Source organism: Staurois parvus, unplaced genomic scaffold, assembly GCF_062004578.1.
Source record: "Staurois parvus isolate SC_StPar_1 unplaced genomic scaffold, SC_StPar_1.0 ptg003062l, whole genome shotgun sequence".
NCBI lineage: Eukaryota > Metazoa > Chordata > Amphibia > Anura > Ranidae > Staurois > Staurois parvus.
The window spans coordinates 1-11,205 of NW_028320858.1; the positions used below are offsets into that span (position 1 = coordinate 1).

The 11,205-nt window shown below is 53.4% G+C and overlaps 1 protein-coding gene across 1 annotated transcript; it reads right to left on the reverse strand.

Annotated features, from left to right (window-relative positions):
* Positions 1 to 445: 445 nt before the first annotated feature.
* LOC149428649 (testis-expressed protein 264 homolog) lies at positions 446 to 10,714 on the reverse strand (the record flags this gene model as incomplete). Its single annotated transcript, XM_089667156.1, has 2 exons — positions 10,209 to 10,714; positions 446 to 667 (listed from the first exon to the last, which is right to left on the reverse strand). Coding segments are annotated over exons 1-2 (489 nt in total), but the record flags the coding sequence as incomplete, so codon positions are not given.
* Positions 10,715 to 11,205: the final 491 nt, after the last annotated feature.

The window sequence follows — 11,205 nt, forward strand, 5'->3', positions numbered from 1 at the left end:
AGAGGACGATCGGTGAAGTGCGAAGAGGACGATCGGTGAAGTGCGAAGAGGACCGATCGGTGAAGTGCGAAGAGGACGATCGGTGAAGTGCGAAGAGGACGATCGGTGAAGTGCGAAGAGGACGATCGGTGAAGTGCGAAGAGGACCGATCGGTGAAGTGCGAAGAGGACGATCGGTGAAGTGCGAAGAGGACGATCGGGAAATCTTCCGACAGTCACAAATACCAATGGTCCCAGCAGAGAGAACTATTCACATATAATTTTATTGATTAATTTTTTTTATTAATTAAAATGCATATTAATATTTAGGTATGATGTGATTCCCCCCCCCCCGACACATAGTGATCTCCCTCCTTCCCAGCCCGCTCCCCAGGACAGATGGTGGTGCCCTGCGCCCCCACCCCCAATATTGTGGAATCCTACACATGGCCCGCGGTCAGGATTACCTTGACGTAGCGCTCCAGCGCAGGGTGCACCCGCGTGGTGGCGAGCTGTATGGAGAAGGGCGTGGTGTACGGGAAGGTGGCCATCACCGCGTGGTTCACCTCCGGCAGGACGCAGAACTTGAACCCGTGTTTGCGGAATATCCGGACGTGATCCGGCAGCGGCTTCTCATCGCCTTCGCTCAGGATACTGCCCACTATGTACCTGCAGAACTCCACCGGAACCTGGAAGAGAGGAGGAGCCTGTTATCAGACCCGCCCATCATCTACAAAGAGGCCTGATGAAGGAAACGCCAACAATATCTGAACATTTCAAATTAAAATTTATCTGCAGCCCAATTTTTTTTCTTTTTTTTTGGTTTTGGATGGAGTAGGAATGGGCGTGTCCCACTGGAAACCGTCACCGGAAGCGTTCAGCGCTTGGACCGCCATGCCAGTGCGATAATTCTCCCGCCAGACCTCCTGTGTCACTCTAAGCTGGTTCCCTGTACAGCCTATGGAGATTTTTTAGGTACCACAGTTTGGCGCCATTCCAATTTTAAAGCGTGACGCGTTTGGTATCTATTTACTCGGCATGACATCATCTTTTATATTTTACTGAAATTGCGTATTACGCTGTGTTTGTGTGCAATTACATTCCTTAAAGCGTATTTTTTTCTAAAAAAAAAAAAAAAAAAATTGTATTTGAAAAGCCTCTGCGCAAACACCGCGTGATGTAAACGCTGGCAACACCCACCATTTTATTAGCTGTTGCCAAACTACAAGTCCCATGAGGCATTGCAGGATTGACAGTTACAAGCATGACTCCCAAAGGCAGAGGCATGATGGGACTTGTAGTTTCGCAACAGCTGGGGGACCGCCTGTTTGACACCCCTGCACTAGGGCCTCTGCTTAACCCCTCCTCCTGAGGCCCCCCCCCCCCCATTCCTGACCAGGCCATTTTTTGTGTTACTTTAACTGACGATTGCGCGGTCATGCAACGCTGCACCCAAATATATATATACACACACAGTGAAGGAAATGCGTTTTTTGCTCCCCTGCTGATGGTGAATGTTCGCCCCTCACACAGAAATGATTGGTCTAACAATGGAATGTTCGCCCCTCACACAGAAATGATCGGTCTAACAATGGAATGTTCGCCACTCACACAGAAATGATCGGTCTAACAATGGAATGTTCGCCCCTCACACAGAAATGATCGGTCTAACAATGGAATGTTCGCCCCTCACACAGAAATGATCGGCCTAACAATGGAATGTTCGCCCCTCACACAGAAATGATCGGTCTAACAATGGAATGTTCGCCCCTCACACAGAAATGATCGGTCTAACAATGGAATGTTCGCTGTAACACTGAGAGACAGAATACAACAACAAATTCAGCAGAAATGCGTCTAACAAATGATGACGGATCTGCATGTTCATGAGGGAAAGAAGGATTTGATCCCTTTCACAAAACATGACTTAGTACTTGGTGGCAAATCCCTTGTTGGCAATCACAGAGGTCAGACGTTTCCTGGAGTTGGCCCCCAGGTTCGCACACATCTCGGGGGATTTTGGCCCACTCCTCTTGGCAGATCTTCTCCAAGTCATTAAGGTTTGGTGGCTTGAGTGGCTTTGGTGGCCTTTGTTGCCTTGGCCGTGTGTTTTGGGTCATTGTCATGCTGGAACATCCATCCACCACCCATTTTCAATGCCCTGACTGAGGGAAGAAGGTTCTCACCCAAGATTTGAGGGTACATTGCCCCGTCCATCGTCCCTTTGATGCGGTGCAGTTGAAAACTTAATAGAAAAACACCCCCAAAGTAGAATGTTTCCACCACGTTTCACAGTTGGGATGGTGTTCTTGGGGTCATAGGCAGCATTCCTCCTCCGAACACGATGAGTTGAGTTGATGCCCAAAGAGCTGGATTTTGGTCTCCTCTGACCACAACACTTCCACCAGTCCTCCTCTGCATCATTCAGATGTTCAGTGGCAGACTTCAGACGGGCCTGGACATGTGCCTTCTTGAGCAGAGGGACCGTGCGGGCACTGCAGGATTTCAGTCCTTGTCGGCGTAGTGTGTTACCAATTGTTTTCTTGGTGACTGTGGTCCCAGCTGCCTGGAGATCATTGACAAGATCCTCACGTGTAGTTCTGGGATGATTCCTCACTGTTCTCATGATCATTGACACTCCACGAGGTGAGATCTTGCATGGTGCACCAGACCTAGGGAGACTGACACTTGTTTTGTGTTTCTTCCATTTGTGAATGATTGCACCGACTGTTGTCACCTTCTCACCAAGCTGCTTGGCCATAGTTTGGTAGCCCAGTCCAGCCTTGTGTAGGTCTACCATCTTGTCCCTGACATCCTTGGACAGCTCTTTGGTCTTTGCCATGGTGGAGAGTTTGGAATCTGATGGTTTGATGGCTCCTGTGGACAGGTGTCTTTTATACAGGGAACACAATGAGATTAGCAGCACTCCCTTTAAGAGACTGCTTCTAATCTCAGCTTGTTACCTGTATGAGAGACACCTGGGAGCCAGAAATCCTGCTGAATGATAGGGGATCAAATCCTTCTTTCCCTCATGAACATGCAGATCAGTCATCATTTGTTAGACGCATTTCTGCTGAATTTGTTGTTGTATTCTGTCTCTCAGTGTTACACCGAACATTCCATTGTTAGCCCGATCATTTCTGTGTGAGGGGCGAACATTCCATTGTTAGACCGATCGTTTCTGTGTGAGGGGCGAACATTCCATTGTTAGACCGATCATTTCTGTGTGAGGGGCGAACATTCCATTGTTAGACCGATCGTTTCTGTGTGAGGGGGGGAACATTCCATTGTTAGATCGATCGTTTCTGTGTGAGGGGCGAACATTCCATTGTTAGACCGATCGTTTCTGTGTGAGGGGGGAACATTCCATTGTTAGACCGATCGTTTCTGTGTGAGGGGCGAACATTCCATTGTTAGACCGATCGTTTCTGTGTGAGGGGCGAACATTCCATTGTTAGACCGATCGTTTCTGTGTGAGGGGCGAACATTCCATTGTTAGACCGATCGTTTCTGTGTGAGGGGCGAACATTCCATTGTTAGACCGATCATTTCTGTGTGAGGGGCGAACATTCCATTGTTAGACCGATCATTTCTGTGTGAGGGGCAAACATTCAGCATCAGCCGGGGAGCAAATACACATTTCCTTCATATACACACACGTGATTTTGCGCACCCCTGCCGCCCTGCAGCAGTATTTCTGGGCGGTCAGGAAGCGGTTAAGAATAATAATAATAATATTTGGGGGTTCTAAGTAATTTTCTGGCAAAAAAAAGCCGATTTCCCAGGAGAGAAATGTCGGGATTGGTCCGTGTGGTCCGGGGTTCAGCTGCAACATTGTATTCTGACACTTTCCGGATTGTTCTAATGTTACACAATGTCGCATCTCAGATACAAACCAGCTGCACTGCTGCTGTTTTTTTCTCAACAAGCTTTATTGCAAGTAGTGCCCACGGACAAAGCCAGACTGCTAGACCTGACGGGACGAAACGCGTCTATGGCAAAATGCAGGGAGGTCAGCGATGCGTCATGGTCTGGCTTTCAGCTCACATCCGTGATGGCCCGCAGTGCCTTCTAAAGGGTGATCTGCGTATGGATCGCTTTTCAGAGGCCAAGCGGTGAGAAAACGTTATAACATCTCCTCGCCGACTGATTTAACCCTATAATGCTACGGCGCCATCGTCCCGTTGTGATGCGGCTCCATTAACTCAATGGGCGGGTTCGTCAAACTCTGCAACCCAAGGTAAAAATACCGCCCCCCCTTCCCCCGGTCACTGTCTGAAACAGCATGCTCAGTTTGCGTTACTTGCAATAAAGCTTGTTGAAGAGCGGCCGGGCAGCCTGCTTGCTGGTGCCTTACATACACCATTGCAGGAGGTCGGAACAATCCGGAAAGTGCGGGGGGGGGGGGGGGGGACACACACACAACAAAGGATTTTTCCGCACAATAAACAGACTTTCTGTTGTGTACGCACCGCGCTGCGCTTACACACAAACATCTCCCCCCCACCCCCCGCACATGGCGGCCGCGCCGCGTTTACCGTACGCAACACCAACCGGATTACGCCCAGTCCAAGGCAGATGCTTCCGGAGGCTGCCAATGTGGACCTCCTAAAAAAAAAAAAAATGCTTGCTGCCTGGATCTCATTGGCCTCAATAAATTCTGATCCATATCAAGCATGCGGCAAGTGAAAACTCCTGATCCGCATCCAGGCCAAAGGCTGGGGAGGTGTTAAAGGTTAACAATCGATAGAGGCTGGAATGGGAAGCAAGGCATGACGGGGGGTCTCCTCAATAGCCCCTGAGCACCTTCAGTGAGCTGAGAAGCACGGGATTTGCGTAGGCGTAAAGACGGGCCCCCGCTGCGCACACCTGCCGCACACCTGAGTTCCAGCGTCGTGTACGAGTGGCGCTCCCGCAAGGCGTTTCAGCGTTGCCCCCAGAGGCCTGCTTGCTCTTATAATAACCTGGTGATCCCCCCCCCCGGGAGGGGTTGCTATGTATTTCTGTATCACTCGGCCCGGGTGCAACCGACTGCAACTTATTACAAAGACACCGAACCCCCTCCCCCACCCCGGCCTCATGACACCAAATTACTGAAGTGCAAAAAATAAAGCGCGGAGAGGTGACACCGGCCCGACGGGGCGATAAAGAGACGAAGAGTACGAAGAGAGATCTACTTTTCCAATACAGAAAAATGTTCTGGAACATTCTACAGAAATAGATAATAGCCCTCCGCCGTGTGACTACATGGCCCAACGCCAACGGAACGTCCCGGCACTACTTGTACCCCTTTCACCCGGGCCCCTCGGTCCGCCTTCTTTCCATTATCATTCCTATGAACCCTGGACCCCACCATCACCCCCAAGGACCTCTCCTTCTCATCCTAGCCCCACCATCACCCCCAAGGACCTCTCCTTCTCATCCTAGCCCCACCATCACCCCCAAGGACCTCTCCTTCTCATCCTGAACCCCACCATCACCCCCCGAGGACCTTTCCTTCTCATCCTGAACCCCACCATCACCCCCCGAGGACCTTTCCTTCTCATCCTGAACCCCACCATCACCCCCAAGGACCTCTCCTTCTCATCCTAGCCCCACCATCACCCCCAAGGACCTCTCCTTCTCATCCTAGCCCCACCATCACCCCCAAGGACCTCTCCTTCTCATCCTGAACCCCACCATCACCCCCCGAGGACCTTTCCTTCTCATCCTGGCCCCACCATCACCCCCAAGGACCTCTCCTTCTCATCCTGAACCCCACCATCACCCCCAAGGACCTCTCCTTCTCATCCTAGCCCCACCATCACCCCCAAGGACCTCTCCTCATCCTGAACCCCACCATCACCCCCCGAGGACCTTTCCTTCTCATCCTGGCCCCACCATCACCCCCAAGGACCTCTTCTTCTCATCCTAGCCCCACCATCACCCCCAAGGACCTCTCCTTCTCATCCTGAATCCCACCATCACCCCCAAGGACCTCTCCTTCTCATCCTGAACCCCACCATCACCCCCCAGGACCTCTCCTTCTTATCCTGAACCCCACTATCACCCCCGAGGACATTTCCTTCTCATCCTGGCCCCACCATCCCCCGCAAGGACCTCTCCTTCTCATCTTGGCCCCACCATCACCCCCAAGGACCTCTCTTTCTCATTCTAGCCCCACCATCACCCCTAAGGACCTCTCCTTCTCATCCTAAACCCCACCATCACCCCTGAGGACCTTTCCTTCTCATCCTGGCCCCACCATCACCCCCGAGGACCTCTCCTTCTCATCCTGAACCCCACCATCACCCCCGAGGACCTTTCCTTCTCATCCTGGCCCCACCATCACCCCGAAGGACCTCTCCTCACCCAGAACCCCACCATCACCCCCGAGGACCTCTCCTCATCCTGGGCCCCACCATCACCCCCAAGGACCTCTCCTTATCCTGGGCTCCACCATCACCCCCAAGGACCTCTCCTCATTCTGGACCCCACCATCACCCCCGAGGACCTCTCCTTCTCATCATGCGTCACACTTTCACTCCCATGAACTGCCCCAGACCCAACCACCAACCTTTCTCATCCTGGGTCCACCATTTTCCCCAAACACTGCTTAGGATCCCACCATAGTCCCCCTTAGACTGCCCAAGAATCTATCAACAAAATTTCTCACCTGCTATCACCTTCCTGGATATATGTTATCACCCCCATGGACAACCCCAGAACTTTCTCACCATGGGTCCTGCCATCACCCCCAAGAATCACTCTAGACCCCACCAACACCCCTATGAACTTTTCTAGACCCCACCATCACCCCCATGAACTGCTCTAGACCCTACGAACACTCATTTGAACTGCTCTAGACCCCTGCACCAACCCTTCTCATCTTTGGGCCCACCATTACCCCCCATGAACCACTCTAGACCCACCAACACCCATATGAACTACTCTAGATCCCACCACCAACCAACCCTTCTCCCCTTGGGGCCCACCATCACCCCCAAGAACTGCTCTAGACCCCACCACCTATGTGAACTGCTCTAGACCCCACCACCAAGCTTTCTCACCTTGAGGCCCACCATCACCCCCAAGAACCACTTTAGACCCCACCAACACCACTATGAACTGCTCTAGACCCCACTAACACTCATATGAACTGCTCTAAACCCCTCCACCAACCCTTATCACCTTTAGGCCCACCATCACCCCCCTGAATCGCTCTATTCCCAATCAACACCCATATGAACTGCTTTAGACCCCAACAGCACCCCATGAACCACTCTAGACCTCACCAACACCCATATGAACTGCTCTAGTCCCCACCATCAACCCTGCTCACCTTGGGGCCTACCATCATCCTCATGAACTGCTCGAGACCCCACCAACACCCATATGAACTACTCTAGACCCCACCCATCACCCCCATGAATTGATTTAGACCCCACCAACACCCATTAGAACTGCTCTAGACTCCACCACCAACCCTTCTCCCTTGGGGCCCACCATTAGCCCCATGAACCACTCTAGACTCCAGCAACACCCAAATGAACAGCTGTAGACCCCATAAGCAGCCTTACTCACCTCGGGGCCCACCATCACCCCTATGAACCACTCTAGACCCCACTAACACCCATATGAACTTCTTTAGACCCCACCACCAACCCTTGTCACTTTTGGGGCCCACCATCATCCCCATGGACCTTGTCATCACTTCACTCGATTGCCCCGGGAACCCATCATCAACCCTTCTCACCTATCACCCTTATGAACTGAACTGGACCCCATCATCACCCCCATGGACCATCCTGGACCTGGTAATCATCCCTATGGACAACTCCAGAACCCACCCTTTTCAACCTGTGTCCTTCTATCACCCCCATGAACCATCCTGGATGCCCAAGGACCCATCACACGTATGAAGTGCCCTAGACCCCACCACCAACCCTTCTCACCTTGGATCCCACCATCATCCTATGTGGATTACCCCAGACTCTGCCAAAACCCCCACTGACTCCCTCTTCTTACCCTTGGCCTCACCATCTCCCCATGGACCATGCACCATCATCCATATGGACTGCCCAATATCCAATCCTTCTTTCTTTAGGTCCCGTTATAACCCCCATGGTCCTCCCTAAGCCTCCCCATCACCCCCATGGACCACCCGGACCCTCTTTTTACTTCTAGGTTTTAATGGCTCCCTCCTGCCCTAGACTCACTTTTAGCCCAGGCCCATCCACCTTCTCTTTTAACCTCTGTTTTCTCCTATCGCCTCCATCTGACTCCTGACTTTGGACCCTCCATTTAGACCGGGCCCTTTATATACCTTTTTGACGTCCTAAATTCAACCCCCTCTTTTACACCCCACTCATCCATCACTCTTTTTACCCTTGGCTCCTCCAGTACCCCTTGCTGGCCCAGTCTTCATTCCACCTTTTTTACCCCCAGCCTCTTCATAACACTTTCTACTGCCCTGGTCTCTCAACCCTTTTCTTTACCCTGGGCCCTCTGTTACCCCACACTCGCCATGTCCTCTAATTACAGGCCCCTCTTAATTATTATTTATTGTCTCAACCTCTCCATATCCTCTTTTTACCCCAACCTCTCCGATACCTTCTACCATGCTCTCCATTATCGTTTTTTTTTTTTTTACCTCCATCCCCTCCGCTGCCCTTTACTGCCCCAACCTCTCCTTTTACTTCGGCCCCTTTGGTGCCCTCTACTGCCCCAGCCTTTCCATAACCTCTTTTTACCCCCGGCCCCTCCAGTGTAGTCTACTGTCCCAGCCTCTCTAGATCCTCTTTTTAGCACAGACCCTTCTGGTGCACTCTTTTGCCCCAACCTCTCCATATCCTTCTTATACCTCTGCCCCTTCAGTACCCTCTACTTCCTCCGCTCTCCATATCTTCTTCTTACCCCAGGCCCGTCTACTGCCCCAGCCTCTCCATATCCTCTTCTTACCCCTGGCCTCTCCAGTTCCCTCTACTGCCCCAGCCTGTCCATATCTCCCCCCACCCCCACAACCTCTCAGTGCCCCAGCTTATCCATATTCTCTTTTTTTCCTTAGGCCTCTCCATATCCTCTCTTTACCCCAGGCCCTCTGGTACCATCTACTACCCCACACTCTTCATATACCTTTCTACCCTCATCACCTCTGGTGCCCTCTACTGCCCCAGCCTCTCCATATCCCCCTCTTACCCCCGGCCCCTCTTGTGCCCTCCACTGCCCCAAACTCTCCATGTCCTCTTCTATTTCCACGGCCCCTAAGGTGCCCTCTACTGCCCCAGCCTCTCCATATCCTCCTATTACCCCTGGACCCTCTTCTGCCCCAGCCTTTCCATATCCTCTTCTTACCCCCAGCCCCTCTGGTGCCTTCTTCTGCCCCAGCCTCTCCATATCCTCTTCTATTTCCACGGCCTCTCTGGTGCCCTCTACTGCCATAACATTTACATGTCCTCTTCTTAGCCCCGGCCCCTCTGGTGCCCCAGTCTCTCTATATCCTCTTCTTAACTCTGGCCCCTCCAGAGACCTGTACTGCCCCAGCCTCTCTATATCCTCTTCTTACCCCAGGCACCTATGGTACCCTCTTCTGTCCCAGCCTCTCCATATCCTCTTCTATTTCCACGGTCCCCCTGGTGCCCTCTAGTGCCCCAGCCTCTCTATATCCTCTTCTTACCCCTGGCCCCTCCAGTGCCCACTACCGCCCCAACCTTTCCGTATCCTCTTCTTACCCCTGGCCCCTCCAGTGCCCACTACCGCCCCAACCTTTCCGTATCCTCTTCTTACCCCCGGCCCCTCTACTGCCCCAGCCTTTCTGTATCCTCTTCGTACCCCCGGACCCTCTACCACCCCAGCCTCTCCATATTCTCTTACCCCCGGACCCTCTACCACCCCAGCCTCTCCATATTCTCTTACCCCCGGACCCTCTACCACCCCAGCCTCTCCATATTCTCTTGCCCCCGGACCCTCTACCACCCCAGCCTCTCCATATTCTCTTACCCCCGGACCCTCTACCACCCCAGCCTCTCCATATTCTCTTACCCCCGGACCCTCTACCACCCCAGCCTCTCCATATTCTCTTTTAACCCCAGAGCATCTGGTACCCTCTATCACCGATAGCCTCCATTCTCTCTTTTTACCCCCGGCCCTTCGGCTGCCTTCTACTGGCTCAGTCTCTTCACTTTTTTATCCCGGCCCCTCTATGGCCCCCCACTGCCTCTGCCCCCCCATATACCCCTCCCCCCTTCTCACCTTCATGGGGTTGTCGTAGTAGACCCCAACAGATACCAGTTTGGGCGCCAGGCTGACGCTCTCCGTATAAAGGTTTCCGCTCTCATCGTACGGTCCCACACGGAACTTGTAGGCGACCACCACCCCGCGGATCGGCGGCGGTCCCGCCCTCACCTCCACCTCGGTCAGCAGCCCTGAATAGACGGCCAACCCGAAGAGGGTGAGCAGGAGAAGGGCGACAAGCGCCGCAATCAGGGAGATCAGCACCCAGTCCGGCACCGAGCTCATCTTCACCACTGACCACCCTCTACTGACACCCACTGACTGTGGTCAGTCCCGCCCACCTCAGTTTACAGCCCCGCCTCCGGAACCCCGCCCCCAGACCGAACAATGCCAGCAGAAGAAGGACCACCAGAGCCGCGGTCACTGAGACCAGAACCCAGTCCGGCACCGAGCTCATCGCCTTCCAACACCGAGCGACTGAGCTCACCTAGGGGGCGGGCCCCTGACACAACCTGCGGGCTGCGGCCCCGCCCCTGCTTGACGTCACCCGCCCCTCATCCTCTGACGTTACCGCTGCGTCTCCGCCCCTCGCAGCCTCAGCCCCGCCCTACACGAGTCTCACTCACCGCCTCAGCCCAGCCCCACCCACTCTAACATTACAGCTGCGTCTCCGCCCCTCAAACCACGCATCACCTCCATTATCTAACATTTGACGGCCCCGCCCTTCGCAACTACAGCCCCGCCCTCTTTTCTATCCTTCACACCTATAGCCCCGCCCTACCGTCCCTCAGCGCCTCCTCATCTCCTATACAGTCTCTCACAGTGCAGCCCCGCCCCTACACATTCCTCGACTCCGCCCTCCGCTGACCCTTCAGCCGACAGAGGGTCATGTGAGCGGTCACCTGAGCGTGGGGGGGCCTCACGGTCCTTCTTCTGAGCTGAGGCGTCTCCATGGAGACGGGCTGCCTTTCATGTTGCCTGTTTTGGTTCTTTGAGATAGAGAACAGCTTCAGAC